Source organism: Oncorhynchus nerka, linkage group LG6, assembly GCF_034236695.1.
Source record: "Oncorhynchus nerka isolate Pitt River linkage group LG6, Oner_Uvic_2.0, whole genome shotgun sequence".
NCBI classification, from domain to species: domain Eukaryota; kingdom Metazoa; phylum Chordata; class Actinopteri; order Salmoniformes; family Salmonidae; genus Oncorhynchus; species Oncorhynchus nerka.
In genome coordinates this window covers 48,331,161-48,348,452 of record NC_088401.1, presented here as the reverse complement: position 1 = coordinate 48,348,452, position 17,292 = coordinate 48,331,161, and the positions used below count along the sequence as shown (strand labels likewise).

The following is a 17,292-nucleotide window of genomic DNA, read 5'->3' as shown; positions in this document are numbered from 1 at the left end:
GTGACACTCTCTCCGTCGTTTGTGTGTCCAGGTGAAATGGATGATGTACTGGATAGTGTTTGCGTTATTCACCACTGTGGAGACCCTCACTGACTTGTTCATGTCCTGGTGAGTCCTGGTGGGTCATCTCTGACCACTGCCCTACAGCCACTATACAACACTAGTCCCTAGGATCAAAATACTTTGACAATACGTATTCATGGTTGAAAATATGTGCTCACTAGGATTGCTATATTTAAATCAACTTCGGTTTGTTTACATTTGTCATGGTGTTGGTAGGCTATTGCCTTCTGAAAAGTACCAAGATATCAGAGCAAATGCTTGGTACACCCTTTGGTCTCTGAACGAGGCCTAGCTCATTCTCCTTTCCAGCCTGTTAAGTATCTGGTGTGGTGGTCCATGCAGGTTTCCTTTCTACTTTGAGTTGAAGATAGCCTTTGTGATCTGGCTCCTGTCTCCGTACACTAAGGGCTCCAGCGTGCTCTACCGCAAGTTCGTCCACCCCACCTTGTCCAACAAGGAGAAGGTAATGTGTAACTCTTAACCATGAACTCTAACCCTGTCCGACAAGGAGAGGTTTAGAGGTCACAATAAGATCCGGCTCTGTCTGCCTGTCAATTCTCTACTGGTTGACTACCGCTGACTCATCTTTCTTTGTCTCCCGCTTTTGCTTTCTGTTTCATTTTTATTTTTCCCTTATCTCTTCTGTCCTGTAGGAAATAGATGAGTACATCACCCAGGCCAAAGACCGTAGTTATGAGACTATGATGAGGTTTGGAAAGAGGGGGCTGAACTTGGCTGCTACAGCCGCCGTCACCGCAGCTAGCAAGGTAAGCAAGGCGCCGGGCCCCGACCGGGGGGGGGGGCGTGTCTGTGTGCACATGGTGTTTCCGTGTGCGAGAGAGGGCAAAACTTACAATGTGCATATGCCATCCTGTGTGTTTGTCACCCCAAGGCGTTTTGAGGTGTGTGCTCTTACTGTATGCTCACTTCATGTGCCTTAGCACTGGAATGCTGTAGGGCGTCTGCAGTGTTTGAGCTATGTGTGTGCTGTGCAGGGCCAGGGTGTGCTGTCGGAGAAGCTGCGTAGTTTCAGCATGCAGGACCTGACTCTGATCAACGATGGGGAGGAGCTGGGCCTGCGTTCCTCTGACCCGCGCATGAGAAGAGAAGCCATGGACGACACAGTTACTGGAAGTAGCACGCTATCTAACACACTGCCCCGCGCCAAAGCCACACGCCAGAGTGGGTAACACACACACTCACACATGCTGTCTTGCGCCATTAAATCAAATGTATTTATATAGCCCTTCTTAGATCAGCTGATATCTCAAAGTGCTGTACAGAAACTCAGCCTAAAACCCCAAACAGCAAGCAATGCAGGTGTAGCAGCGCACGGTGGCTAGGAAAAACTCTCTAGAAAGGCCAAAGCCTAGGAAGAAACCTAGAGAGGAACCAGGCTATTTGAGGTGGCCAGTCCTCTTCCTTCTTCCATACGGCAGAGTATATAATGCATACGTACAGATCACTGTGAATATTGGGGTATGTGGAACTGATCACCCCTGTCAGATCAGTGGTCAAAAAGGTTGTCGAGAAAGGACAGCCATTTTAGTCATAGTAGTACGTTGACTTGTCTGTCTGTGCCTGTTGTCGAACAGCTCTTATCGGTACAGGGAGGGAGGTGGTGAAGTCATGTGATTTAAAAAAAAAAAAAATCACACACACACAAAAACCTGCAGGATGCCAGGGAGGAAATACTCCAGAAGGGGAGGAGATGGGGGGGGGAGCATGTGATGTCAGTGGGGCGTCTTTGTGTCTGACTGCACAGCTCTGTCTCTGTGGGGCTGGCAGTTTGTGAATACAGGGGGAAACACTGAGGGAGAAAAGGAGAGGGAGGATGGAGAAAGGGAATAAATCTAGTTCATGGCCAGTATGGCATGAAAGCCAGGAAAGAAGAGATCTAGTGTAGCGACGAGACGGACCATGTAAAAGAGACAGAACAGAAAACGGTAACATCAAAAAATATATAATCACATTTTATTGGTCACATACACATTTAGCAGATGTTATTGTGGGTGTGGCGCAATGCTTGTGTTCCAAGCTCCAACAGTGCAGTAATGTCTAACAATACACACATCTAAAAGTAAAATAATGGAAATATTAGGACGAGCAATATCGAAGTGACATTGAATAGAATACAGTGGGAAGAAAAAGTATGAACCTTTTAGAATTGCCTGGTTTTCTGAATAAATTGGTCATAAAATGTTATCTGATCTTCATCCAAGTCACAATAGACACACACCGTCTGCTTAAACTAATAACACACAATTATAATTGTTCATGTCTTTATTGAGCACACTGTGTAAACATTCACACTGGAGGGTGGTGAAAGTATGTGAACCATTGGATTTAATAACAGGTTGACCCTCCTTTGGCAGCAATAACCTCAACCAAACATTTTCTATAGTTACGGATCAGACCTGCACAACTGTCAGGAGGAATTTTGGACCATTCCTCTTTACAAAACTGTTGAAGTCCACAATATTCTTAGGATGTCTGGTGTGAACCGCTCTCTTGAGGTCATGCCACAGCAGCTCAATTGGGTTGAGGTCAGGACTAACTGGGCCACTCCAGAAGGCGTATTTTCTTCTGTTCAAGCCATGCTGTTTTACTTCTGTCTTTTGGGTCGTTGTCCTGTTGCATCACCATACTTCTGTTGAGCGCCGATTGCCGGACAGATAGCCTTACATTCTCCTGGAAAATATCTTGATAAACTTGGGAATTGATTTTTTCCGTCGACGATGGCAACAAAAGTCCTTCTACTTCTATTCGAGGTGAAAATGATGAATCCGACACCTCATCGATTGCAACAGCTCATGGTCCTCCTGGAATCCGTTTTTTTAACTCAATGGAGGAACGTAGTCCGGGAAATGCTGATGAATGTCTTGCTCGAGCTGTGTATACAACTGGTTCACGTCTGATGCTCACAGGCAATGTGTATTGGAAGAGATTTCTGAATGTTCTTCGCCCAGCAAACACCACTCCAACCAGACCTGCTTTATCTACTCATTTGCTGGATACAGAGTTCAAGTGAAGGTCAAGAAGACTGTATTATGGTGATCTCTGATGGGTGGTCGAATGTTCGTGGGCAAGGAATACTGAACTACATCATTTCCATCCCTCAACCAGTATTCTACAAGAGCACAGACACGAGGGACAACAGATTCCAGATGAGCTGAAGGCAGTCATCAGTGACCTTGGACCACAGAAGGTATTTGCAATGGTGACAGACAATACTGCGAAAATGAAGGCTGCTTGGTCTAAAGTGGAGGAGTCCTTCCCTCACACCACACCCATTGGCTGTGCTGCTCATGCATTGAATCTGCTCCTCAAGACATCATCGCACTGAAAACAATGGATACATTCTACAACAGAGCCAAGGAATTGGTTAGGTATGTGAAGGGTCCTCAAGTTATAGCAGCAATCTACCTCACCAAGCAAAAAAAGAAGAATAGGAGCACAACAAATCAAATCTCATTTTATTAGTTACATGCACCTAATACAACCGGTGTAGACCTTACAGGGAAATGCTTACTTGTAAGCCCCCAACCAACAATTCAGTAAAAAAAAAAAAATGCAGACAAGAAGAAGAAGTAATTAAAGAGCAGCAGTAAAAATATTTACAAGACCATATAGAGGGGGCTACCGGTACAGAGTCAATGTGCAGGGGCACTGGTTAGTTGAGGTAGTTATGTAGGGCATGACTGTCTTTGTGCTTGGACCATGTTAGTGGGGCGGCAGGGTAGCCTAGTGGTTAGAGCGTTGGACTAGTAACCGAAAGGTTGCAAGTTCGAATCCCCGAGCTGACAAGGTACAAATCTGTCGTTCTGCCCCTGAACAGGCAGTTAACCCGCTGTTCCTAGGCCGTCATTGAAAATAAGAATTTGTTCTTAACTGACTTGCCTAGTAAAATAAAGGTAAAATTTAAAAAAATTAAATTAAATGTACATGTAGTTATTGAAGGGGGGGAGGCACAATGCAAATATTCTGGGTAGCCATTTGATTAGATGTTCAGGAGTCTTAAGGCTTGGGGGTAGAATCTGTTGAGAAGCCTCTTGGACCTAGACTTGGCGCACACCGGTACCGCTTGCCGTGCGGTAGCAGAGAGAACAGTCTATGACTAGGGTGGTTGGAGTCTTTGACAATTCTTAGGCCCTTCCTCTGTCACCGCCTGGTATAAAGGTCTTAGGTGGCAGGAAGCTTGACCCCAGATATACTGGGCCGTTCGCACTACCCTCTGTAGTGCCTTGCGGTCAGAGGCCGAGCTGTTGCCATACCAGGTGGTGAGGCAACCAGTCAGGATGCTCTTAATGGTGCAGCTGTAGAACCTTTTGAGGATCTGAGGACCCATGCCAAATCTTTTCTGTCTCCTGAGGGGGAATAGGTTTTGTCATGAGGGCATGACTGTCTTTGTGCTTGGACCATGTTAGTTTGTTGGTGATGTGGACACCAAGGAACTTGAACCTGCTCCACTGCAGCCTCGTCAATGACAATGGGGGCGTGCTCGGTCCTTTTTTTCCCCTGTAGTCTACAATCATCTCCTTTGTCTTGATCACGTTGAGGGAGAGGTTGTTGTCCTGGCACCACACGGCCAGGTCTCTGACCTCCTCCCTATAGGCTGTCTCGTCGTTGTCGGTGATCAGGCCTACCACTTGTGTCATCGGCAAACTTAATGATGGTGTTGGCGTCGTGCCTGGCCGTGCAGTCATGAGTGAACAGGGAGTGCAGGAGGGGACTGAGCACACACCCCTGAGGGGCCCCAGTGTTGAGGATCAGCGTGGTGGATGTGTTACCTACCCTTAGCACCTGGGGGCGGCCCGTCAGGATCCATTTGATCCTTAGTGCCCTCAAAGCTCATCAATATGGTGTGGTAATGTTAAGGTGGGAGAGGGCAGTGTGGAGTGCAATAGAGATTGCATCATCTGTTGGGGCGGTATGCAAATTGGAGTGGGTCTAGGGTTTCTGGGATAATGGTGTTGATGTGAGCCATGACCAGCCTTTCAAAGCATTTCATGACTACAGACGTGAGTGCTACAGGTCATTCGTCATTTAGGCAGTTTACTTTAGTGATCTTGGGCACAGGCACTATGGTGGTCTGCTTGAAACATGTTGGTATTACAGACTCTGCTAGGGAGAGGTTGAAAATGTCAGTGACGACGCTTGCCATTTGGTCAGCGCATGCTCACAGTACACATCCTGGTAAACCGTCTGGCTATGTGGCCTTGTGAATGTTGACCTGTTTGAAGGTCTTACATCGGCTGCGGAGAGCGTGATCACACAGTTGTCTGGAACAGCTGGTGCTCTCATGCATGTTTGAGTGTTATTTGCCTCGAAGTGAGCATAGAAGTAGTTTAGCTCATCTGATGTCATGTCACTGGGCAGCTCTCGGCTGTGCTTCCCTTTTAAAGGCTGTAATGGTTTGCAAGCCCTGCCACATCTGACGAGCGTCAGAGCTGGTGTTGTATGATTCGATCTTAGTCCTGTATTGACACGTTGCCTGTTTGATGGTTCGTCGGAGGGCATAACGGGATTTCTTATAAGCTTCCAGGTTCGAGTCCCGCCCCTTGAAAGCGGCAGCTCTAGCCTTTAGCTCAGTGTGGATGTTGCCTGTAATCCATGGCTTCTGGTTGGAGTATGCACGTACGGTCACTGTGGGGACGACGTCATCGATGCACTTTTTGATGAAGCCAGTGACTGATATGGTGTACTCCTCAATGCCATCGGAGGAATTTTGGAACATATTCCAGTCTGTGCTAGAAAAACAATCCTGAAGCTTAGCGTCTGCTTCATCTGACTTTTTTTTTATCTAGTCACTGGTGCTTCCTGCTTTAATTTTTGCCAAATGGAGGGCGAGGTAGAGCTTTGTATGCATCTGTGTGTGGAGTATAGGTGGTCCCGAGTGTTTTGTTTTTTTCTCTTCTGGTTGCACATTTTAACATGCTGATAGAAATTTGGTAAAACTGATTTAATTTTCCTTGCATTAAAGTCCGCCTCTGGGTGAGTGTTTTCTTGTTTGCTTATGGTGGAATAGAGCTCATTCAATGCTGTCTTAGTGCCAGCCTGACTGTGGTGGTATGTAAACAGCTACGAAAAATACAGATGCAAACTTTCTTGGTAGATAAGTGTGGTCTACAGCTTATCATGAGATACTCTACCTCAGGCGAGCAATATCTCAAGACTCCCTTAGATATTGTGCACCAGCTGTTATTTACAAAAATACATAGTCCACTGCCCCTTGTCTTATCAGATGCCGCTGTTCTATCCTACCGGTGTAGCATGTAACCAACCAGCTGTATGTTGAGTGTCATCGTTCAGCCACAACTAAAAGGCGTAGTTATGAGTGTCCATAAGATAGTTGTTGAAGGAATTCTAAATTCCTCTGTAATGTTTCCCAATCAGAATGAAATACTCTGTCAATGCATTCGAAGGGTTTGTAAGACCCTATATTTTTATAAGAATGGACAGAGCCCCGGTCTTAAAAGTCAGGTAACAGCATTTAATTCAAGAGAGTACTGGGTACATACACATTTTTCCACAGGTTATAAACTGAAAATTACGTCAGCGTTTTCTAAATGTTCTATCTCTTCATGACACTGGTAGAGAGGCCCTATAGTTCTCGAGCCTTCCCTCCTCGCCTGAAGCCAAGGTCAGTCAGTGTAGATAGCATTCTAGACAGTCTGGAGATAGTTCATTCATTTGTACCAATGCACTGTTCTAAACTCCTGACTATATTATATACAATTGGGAATGGGAGCAAGAGAGAAAATTCATATGTACAGTACATAATAGCATTTGGACTAGTCAGTCCTGATTGAAATGTATACATAATTAGTCATCATTGATAAAAATTCCCTTAACAATAGTTTTTAGTGTCCTGTTGGTAGTTTAATTAATCTTCCAGGTAGCTCGTCGATTTTATTCTCCAAATATTGCACATTTGCTTGCAGAATGGAGGGAAGTGGGAGTTTATTTGATCGCCTACGAATTCTCAGAAGGCAGCCAGCCTTTTGGCCCCTTTTTCTCCACCTCCTCTACATGCAAATCGTGGGAATCTGGGCCTGTTCCCGAGAAATCAGTTTATCCTTCACGTCGGGCTCGTCAGAGTCGTGAAAGGGGGAAAAAAGGATTCTGCTAGTCCGTGGTGAGTAATTGCAGACCTGATGTCTAGAAGTTCGGTATGTATAAAATAACTTTGTTTATTTGCATTGTTTGTAAAAAAAAAAAAAACAAAAAAACACTAGGTTGGACACGTAAAATGTCTGCCTTCCTCTCAACACCACCTTTGGGGTTGTCATGTTTGACAGTCTCCTGGAGGGGAAGGAGTTGCTCCAAGAAATGGCCATATCATGGACAGCCCCATCAAGAGGATCCTTCTGGATGATGTATTTAGGGAGAGGGTGGGAAGCAGCCTGAAACTCATGCTACTTACCTATAGCAGTAGCCATTGCACGGATTGAGGGAGAGAATGCCATCCTGTCTGATATTCAGAGACAGATTGCAGATGTAAGAGAATAAATCCGTACTGCCCTGCCCACTTCACTGTTGCTCCAAGCAGAGGAAACTGCAGTTCTGAAATACATCAAAAAGCATGAAGACTTCTGCCAAATGCCCATACACACCCTCAGTGTACATGTTGGACCCTAAGTATACTGGCACGAGTATCCTGTCTGGTGTAGAGATCAACAAAGGCCTATGATGTCATCACTACGGTCTTGAGCCACCTTGGCCTGGATGAGGGCAAGGTTCTTGGCAGTCTGGTGAAGTACACTTCCAAGCAAGGGCTTTGGGATGGAGATGCAATATATCTCATCATCCACTTGGTGAAAGGGACTTTGTGGATCTGAGGCTCGTTCCCCTGTTGCCTCCATCATCCATCAAACATATATTTTAAATGGTGTTAATGTGAATTCCAACGGAAAGTGCAACCTTACAAACAGGACTTTCGTTTGTCCATAGAATATTTTGCCAGTAGCGCTGTGGAACAACCAGGTGCACTTTTGCAAATTTCAGATGTGCAGCAATGTTGTTTTTTTGGACAGCAATGGCTTCTTCCGTGGTGTACGTTTTGTAGACTTGTCAACAGGGATGTTAGCATCTTCCAGAGATTTCTGACACTTGGATTCTTCTTAATCCCATTGAGCATTCTGTGCTGTGCTCTTAGTCATCTTTGTAGGACGGCCTCTCCCAGGGAGAGTAGCAACAGTACTTAAATTTCTGTTTATAGACCATTTGTCTTACCGTGGACTGACTTTTAGAGATACTTTTGTCACCCTTTCCAGCTTTATGCAAGGCAACAATTAATATTCTGAGATCTCTTTTGTTTGAGGCATGGTTCATATCATTCAATGCTTCTTGTGAATAGCAAACTCAAATTGAGGTTTTGTAATGGGGCAGGGCAGCTCTAAACAAATCTCCAATCTCGTCTCAGTGATTAGACACCAGGTTTGTTAACTCCTGACTCCAATTAGCTTTTGGAGAAGTCTTTAGCCTAGGGGTTCACATACTTTTTCCAATCTACACTGTGGTTGTTTAAATGAGGTATTCAAAATATACAAGAAAAATACTGTGGGTTTATTAGTTTAAGTACACTGTCTATTGTTGTGACTTAGATGAAGATCAAATTTATGTAGAAATCCAGGTAATTCCTAAGGGTTCACAATTTTACTTGCGACTATACATATGAAATGAGTAAAGCAGTATGTACACATTAATGAAGTGGCTAGTGTACCATTTATTAAAGTGACCAGTGAATTTATGTCTATGTATATAGGGCAGCAGGCTCTAAGGTGCAGGATTGAGTAACCGGGTGGTAGCCGGCTCGTGATGGCTATTTAACAGTCTGATGGCCTTTAGATAGAAGCTGTTTTTCAGTCTCTTGGTCCCAGCTTTGATGCACCTGTACTGACCTTGCCTTCTTGATGGAAGCAGGGTGAACAGGCCGTGGCCCGGGTGGTTGATGTCCTTGAGGATCTTTTTGGCCTTCCTATGACATCGGGTGCTGTAGGTGTCCTGGAGGGCAGGTAGTTTGCCCCCGGTGATGCGTTGTGCAGATCTCACCACCCTCTGCAGAGCCCTGCGGTTGCAGGCGGTGCAGTTGCCGTACCAGGATGCGCTCAATTGTGTATCTGTAAAAGTTTGAGGGTCTTCGGGCCAAGCTGAATTTCTCCAGCCTACTGAGGTGGCGACGCCTTCCACACACATGTCTGTGTGGGTGGACCATTTTCAAATTGTCAGTGATGTGTACGCCGTGGAACTTGAAGCTTTTCACCTTCTCCACTGTGGTCCCGTTGACATAGATAGGGGCATGCTCTGCTGTTTCCTGAAGTCCACGATCAGCTCCTTCGTTTTGGTGATGTTGAGGGTTATTATTCTGGCACCACCCCTCTAGGGTCCTCACCTCCTCCCTGTAGGCTCTTGTCATTGTTGGTAAACAGGCCTACTACTGTTGTCGTCTGCAAACTTGATTGAGTTGGAGGCGTGCATGGCCACACATTCATGGGTGAACAGGGAGTACAGGAGGGGGCTGAGCATGCACTCTTGTGGGGCCCCTGTGTTGAGGGTCAGTGAAGTGGTGATGGTGTTGTTTCCTACCAGTCAGGAAGTCCAGGACCCAGTTGCACAGGGTGGGGTTCAGACCCAAGGTCCTGAGCTTAATGATGCACTTGGAGGGTACAATGGTGTTGAATGCTGAGCTGTAGTCAATGAACAGCATTCTTCCATAGGTACTCTTCTTGTCCAGATGGGATAGGGCAGCATACAGTGCGATGGTCTGTGGATCTATTGGCACGGTATGCAAATTGAAGTGGTTCTAGGGTGTCAGGTAAGGTAGAGGTGATATGATCCTTAACTAGCCTCTCAAAGCACTTCATGATGACAGAAGTGAGTGCTACGGTGCCATAATCATTTAGTTCAGTAACCTTTGCTTTATTGGGTAGGATCAATGGTGGACATCTTGACGCAAGTGGGGACAGCAGACTGGGATAGGGAGAGATTGAATATGTCCGTAACCAAAACTGGAGGGTTTAACGCGTGAGCTCCTGTTAGTGGCTATAGGCATGTGGTTGGTGAATGAGACGAGAGTACATGTCTGATAGAGCCTAGAAACCTGCCATGTATTCTCCATGAAGCAAACAGCATGAAACTGGGAGGGACCTACCTGAACTTGTTTTCATTGCAAAACGTTTTCTGTTTGGTGTAAACTGTTTCCGTTGCATGCAGTAGCAAAATGTTTTGCAACTAATGAATACACCCCTGGCACACTAGTGGGAATGTGATGATGATTTTCACTCATGACAGTCCACAATCCCTCTGTCCAATCCCACAGCTCGTTCCTCCATGGTTCCTCATCTTGACGAATCATCGCAGCACAGCTCGGACCAATCAGACACCAGGAGCATCACCACGGAGCATTCTGACGAGGACGTCGTGGAGAAGGCCCCCGTGAAACGCACGGCCAGTGTCAGGGCAACCAAAAAACCTGCCGCTGCCAAGACAGAGGTAGGGGATCACACACACAGTGGATTGGCGCTTATGCATTATTTCTGTGACTCCTTCTTCTGCACTGAGGTGAGTCAGAAAAGTGATGGTTTTAAGTGCACTGGCTGTGCGTGCCTGTATTGTGAGTGTAAATGTGGAAATCAAAAAGGAAAATTGCACATACCACTGTTTTAAGGAGTCACAGCGCAACCCTCAGTGAAGGATGAAGCCAATTCAGTCTCGCCCCACTCTTAACCCCTAATATGTTTAAGTGTGTGCAAATCACAGGGTCACCCACAGTATAACTGTATAATCCTCCAATAGAAATACTCTCATATATTATCATGTATGAATATCAGCTCTCGCCTTCTCCGGCAGCTGTGTAGAAGCTGCCCTAGACACAGTTCTACGATCAGCTGAGTCTTTAATCTTAGTGGAGGGAAATGCCAAACTTGCCTTAGATCAGTGTGTAAGGGGAAACCTCATCCTACTCTACTCTTAAATAAATAAAAATATATGTATATTATTCACCTCCACGATTTACGATGGCGTTTAGCAGCGACTAATGTGGACATACTGGAGCGTCGAAAATATAGTTTCAAAAACGACAGATTTCAGCACCTGAAGAATAGCCCGCAATTACACACGACATTGTTTTGTCATTTCGAGCTATTCTTTGGGTGCTGAAATAAATGTGATGTCGCTGTCCAACAATAATCCCCAACCAAATTTACTGAGCATGAGCAAAGTTGGTAAAAATGATTCACAGCTGTAATTGCATGGTGCTTCCACCAAGTATTAACTCCAGGGGGGTGAAAATGTGGAGTTAGACGGCTCTTGTGCCCTTGTCCAAGTTCTCTGAATACCTACTTTTTTTTGTTTTGTTTTTTGAGCTCTGTCATTTCTTTATTCTAATTTTCTCTTTGGTAAACTCCTTGCCTCTCTTCCCTCCTGTCAGACGACTACTACTACTACTAAGACGGTGAAAAAGATGCCAAAGAAGAAGACTGCCACTACAGCTATAGCCAGCAACAACGGCGAGTCACAATGATACCTGAATCTACTGTCCCGATCTACACCCTACTGTACGCTACTATACACAGACACAGCCAAGGACCTCTGGACAGTCACTCTTGCCAGTTAAGCGCAACTCACAGGTTTCGTTCTACTATATATGCCCAGCTTCATTTCAACTCACAGGTTTCGTTCTACTATATATGTCCAGCTTCATTTCAACAGCACTTTTTATTTAACCTGCTGCTTACATTTGAGGTTGTATAGTTATTGACATCAGTGTATGTAAGTGCATGTTTTGTTTGAGGTAATGGCAGTGATGGCCTGTTAACTGAACTGAAAATGTGTTGCTTCCTTCCTCCTGTACCGTTTACAGCCTTCTCTGTGTTGTCTATCCAAGGCCTCACACTGGATTGACTTGACTTAATCCTCTTGGTCCCTTTAGGAGCATAGGGCATCCACCCTGGCTCTTCAACTCACTCACTGCGAGGGCTTTTGCGTCTTGCCAGGAGATTCCTGCTGGATTATTGGAGACTCATTCTTTCTCAGGATCAGCTTAAGCTGCCTGAGTCCTTATGTTATCCAATGCTAAACTGGCCTTAGATCAGTGTTATAAGGGCAGCATTCCAATCAGCATGTTATCTACTCTCTATTGGAAGGTAGTTTGGGGCTGCCATGTAGGGGAAGGTACTATAGCGGACTAGGCATGTCTGGAGGAGAGAGCAGGGAGGCCAGGGAAGAGAGAGAGAGGGAGGGGTGCAAAAGAGTTGTGGAACGGACAGACTAGCTCTGCTCAACATGTCCCTACTACGGAGATCAGTCTCACCGCTGTCTGTGGAAGTCTATAGGGCCATGCCCCTATCCCCTTTGGGAAGTCTGTCTACATGGAGGCGGTCTTGTCGTCTCTGGAAAGCGGAGGACATTCTGGGAACACTTAGATCTCTAACTGTGTTAAGCTCATGCCAAGGTTTCTCATACCATTCACTCTGTTGTGGAGCAGTGGTGCCCATCGAGACTGATAAACACTTAGTCACGCGCTGGCAGAGCGATGAACAGAGCGGTGTGTGTGTTCTCCCTCTGAACAACTCCACCCATCCTCACTCGGTGCAGAACAGAAAGTCCAGCAGAAAGACCCACAGATTCAGGCGTCATTACCTTTTGTGTGTGTGTTGTGTCTCTGCATTGGTGTATGCGTGTTTATATTTTTGGAACGTGACCACACTTCTGTTTCACCCCCCTCCTCTCTGTTGACCCAACTGCATAGAGACAGAATGACATTTAGCATTCTATGACCACTTATAATCACAAACATTTATTTGATTCATTTAAAACTCAGTACAACCACATGTTGATAATGCGTTTAAAATCATTGAGGATGACAACGTTAATGGTCCTATTTAAATTACTCAAATGTACAGACAGTACATAGTAGGCCTCTGCTACACAGTAGACCTAGCATACTTGGGTTAAAGAGTTAATTTTTATTTTTTACTTGTATAGCGCTTTTCAAAGCGCGCACAAAGTGAAACATTGAAATGATGGCGATTGAGAATCTGCTGTTTTTGGGATGAAGTTGAGGCAATTTGAGCTGGAAAGTCATTGTAGGTTCAGAGGGCATCGACGGGACAGCCAAGGAGAAAAAACTGGCCCAGAGCTCTACAACAGTGCACCACCTGCTTTTCTGAATGGTCAGTCACTCGATTGGAGTCAGGAATGTAGCGCCCACCTGGGTGAGGCCACAGCTGCTGAAAAGCCACTACATCTTGAGTGGTTAGGAGCATTCCCTGAACGGTCCCTGAATTTCCTCTGCTACCTCTGGCTACAAAATGCAGTTCTTGCTGTAAATCCTTCCAAACGGATTAAACAAAAAAAAAACAGATTATTTTGAATCCAGACAAACCGCTAGCTATCAAGCCAAAAGATGGACTTTATCACAATCCTGCAACTCTGAGAGTCAAGACCACAGGATATAGAGCAGTCAAAACCCACAAAATAAATACACATATTTAGAGCTCTTTGCCTAGGCTATGTTATGATGCCATGGCAACCACAGAACCAATAAGCATAATCATCATAATATTATAACCATCAATAACATCAATGTCTTACACTGCAGCGCTTAGCCTAGCTATACTGTACTCTCCTGTGTCTGACAACCAAACATTTTAATTGCATTGTGTGGACATTTAGCGTTAGCGGTGTCAGGGTGGTGTTGTGCCCTATTAGGAAGACCTTCAGGCTGTCTGGCTCTTACCTGGGTGAGCACCCCAGTCTGACTGGTGAAATATCTGAGGGATCAACTACTATCATAGTCCTAAATTGTCACACTAGGTGTTGTTAACTATTGTAGCCTATATGACTAATGTCACACACTACTTCTATTCCCGAATAGGTTAGTTATGCATGACATATCTCTACTTCTGGGCCTGTATCCACGAAGCGTCTCCAATTAGGAGTGCTGATCTAGGATCAGGACCCTACCTGTCCGTATAATCATATCAAGGAATCTGATCTGAAGGGCCTAGATCAGCACTCCCACGCTGATCTAGGATCAGGACCCTACCTGTCCGTATAATCATATCAAGGAATCTGATCTGAAGGGCCTAGATCAGCACTCCCACGCTGAGGCGCTTTAAGGACACGGGGCCCAGATGTCTGTTAATCCAGGGTCTCGACCATATCGTTCTTTCTCTGAAAGAGAGCAACTAAACTAGCATATCCTCGTCATCTGACAGTAGCCACCTCAAACATGGTGGAAACTGGCTTACCCTGTTAGATAGATGTAAGGATACTGTGGATAAATGATCTTCCAATAGTGTCTAAAACTGTTAAAACGATGTGCCCTGCTAGTGTTTTTCTTTAAAAAATATGTATACATCCATAGCATACAGGTGCGTTTTTGGACGAGTGTTCTTTAGGGCATCTAATCAAAAACTATTGCCTTGTCTGAAATCTAATCCTAACCTTGTCCCTACCCTCAGACACCTCTTGTCAATCTCCCCTAGATACTGTGGTAGAGTGCAAAGGATTGCATGGGATTAGCTATAAAATAAAAAAAACCTGTGACAAGAGCACCACCTAGCTTCCTTGTAGATTAGGTTGAGTTTCCACCATGTTGTGCTTTGTCTTACACCTATCTGATCCTCTCATATCCAGGACTGTGTTGGGTTCATTCGAACGTAAGGAGTTGATTTTTGGACTGGGCGTGCTTTATGGGTTCCTTTTTGCTTTGGGCAGGTTTTATTTGGAGTTCCCTTTTTAATGAGTCTAAATTGAAAGCATGAGACTACTGCACTTGTGTGTTGCTGCTGTATGCAGTGTGACACTGATTTGAACCAGTAGTGGGAGACATACTCCAACCGTTTTAGAGATACTGAAGTGTTTGAAGTTACTTCCATGTACACACGATGTAAAAGTAATTTTCTGATTGTATAAAATAGTTTGCTTGCCTTACTCTTCATGAATACATAGGTTTTTTTTATTTTTAAGAATTGATTTGTATTCTTTTTGGGTTTTAAAATTAAATCATATTGGATTTCCTTAAGAGGCACCTCAACCCCTCTGTAAAGTCTTATGCTGTGAAGAGTGCTACTTGTGTTTTTTAAAAATCTCTTCTCGATTTTTCTGTCTCAAGAAGAGACATTTTAATTGGTCAGTGAACGACCAATAACAGTTGCTTTCCTTGTCCCAGTCCTGTAGGAATTTGCTCAGAGAATGGGAATTTCTCAGTCTGGTATTCCGAAAATGTTGTGTTTTGAAGTCATGTAGCCCGAAGCGGTCTTTTACAGTGTCTGCTCCCCTCTTTCTATCAGGCTTGGCTGCATATTCCACGAAGGCAATTCGATTGGTTATTTTTTTTCTATTCTGTTTTAATTTGCTACAGTTTGCACTGAAGAGAAGATGGCCTATTGAACGCTTTCTAGTTGTCATTACAACATTACTTGACATTTTTAATGTTCATTTCATTTTTTGGATATTTATTTTTGGAATCAGTAATCAATAATCAGTATTATTGTGTACAGGAAGTCTCATTGTGAGAATATTCTGGATATTAATATTGTTTGTGCCAATTATCAATGCTCCACTGTAATTAAGGATGACAGTCATGTACCAATAACTGCTACTAATAAAGAAAACATATTACACTCCTTATCTATCTTGTTTTCTATTATTTTACCTTATTGCCAATAACATGTAACTGATCATTTAAAAAAGTGATTCTATTTAAAAAGGTATGTAACCTTTTGGGTAACTACCAAATTCATGAATGAGTTATAGATCTGTCACTCATTGAAAGCAAGTCTACGAAGCGGTAGATCGGCTCTATGGGTGCTTTTTCTATGCTTCCCATTAAGTTTTACTTTCAGTTTTGTACACCAGCTGAAAATATATTTTTGGTTATAATTCGCAGCGGTTTAGATGGTACAATGATTCTCTACAGTGTCACAAACTGAAATATTAAGTTAGTGGGGCAAAAAAGTATTTAGTCAGCCACCAATTGTGCAAGTTCTCCCACTTACAAAGATGAGGCCTGTAATTTATCATAGGTACACTTCAACTATGACAGACAAAATGAGAAGGAAAAAAAATCCAGAACATCACATTGTATGATTTTTTTAAATTTATTTTTTAAATGAATTTATTTGCAAATTATGGTGGAAAATAAGTATTTGGTCACTTACAAACAAGCAAGATTTCTGGCTCTCACAGACATGTAACTTCTTTAAGAGGCTCCTCTGTCCTCCACTTGTTATCAGTATAAAAGACACCTGTCCACAACCTCAAACAGTCACACTCCAAACTCCACTATGGCCAAGACCAAAGAGCTGTCAAAGGACCCCAGAAACAAAATTGTAGACCTGCACCAGGCTGGGAAGACAATCTGCAATAGGTAAGCAGCTTGGTTTGTAGAAATCAACTGTGGGAGCAATTATTAGGAAATGGAAAACATACAACACCACTGATAATCTCCCTCGATTTGGGGCTCCACGCAAGATCTCAACCCGTGGGGTCAAAATGATCACAAGAACGGTGAGCAAAAATCCCTGAACCACACGGGGGGACCTAGTGAATGACCTGCAGAGAGCTGGGACCAAAGTAACAAAGCCTACCATCAGTAACACACTACGCCGCCAGGGACTCAAATCCTGCAGTGCCAGACGTGTACCCCTGCTTAAGCCAGTACATGTCCAGGCCTGTCTGAAGTTTGGTAGAGAGCATCTGGATGATCCAGAAGAAGATTGGTAGAATGTGATATGGTCAGATGAAACCAAAATATAACTTTTTGGTAAAAACTCAACTTGTGGTAATTGGAGGACAAAGAATGCTGAGTTGCATCCAAAGAACACCATACCTACTGTGAAGCATGGGGGTGGAAACATCATGCTTTGAGGCTGTTTTTCTGCAAAGGGACCAGGACGACTGATCCGTGTAAAGGAAAGAATGAATGGGGCCATGTATCGTGAGATTTTGAGTGAAAACCTCCTTCCATCAGCAAGGGCATTGAAGATGAAACGTGGCTGGGTCTTTCAGCATGACAATGATATCCCAAACACACCGCCCGGGCAACGAAGGAGTGGCTTCGTAAGAAGCATTTCAAGGTCCTGGAGTGGCCTAGCCAGTCTCCAGATCTCAACCCCATAGAAAATCTTTGGAGGGAGTTGAAAGTCTGTGTTGCCCAGCAACAGCCCCAAAACATCACTGCTCTAGAGGAGATCTGCATGGAGGAATGGGCCAAAATAC

The 17,292-nt window shown here is 44.3% G+C and overlaps 1 protein-coding gene across 1 annotated transcript in view; it reads left to right on the top strand.

The window, feature by feature from the left end:
- Positions 1-15,702, top strand: part of LOC115130509 (receptor expression-enhancing protein 2-like) — a 31,200-nt gene extending 15,498 nt beyond the window's left edge. The window contains exons 3-8 of the mRNA XM_029661717.2: positions 32-108; positions 406-526; positions 717-830; positions 1,059-1,245; positions 10,385-10,557; positions 11,495-15,702. Of these exons, the coding sequence (XP_029517577.1) occupies positions 32-108; positions 406-526; positions 717-830; positions 1,059-1,245; positions 10,385-10,557; positions 11,495-11,587 (765 nt within the window). The 3' untranslated portion in view covers positions 11,588-15,702. The remainder of the gene's footprint in view (positions 1-31; positions 109-405; positions 527-716; positions 831-1,058; positions 1,246-10,384; positions 10,558-11,494) is intronic.
- The last annotated feature ends 1,590 nt before the right edge of the window (positions 15,703-17,292 follow it).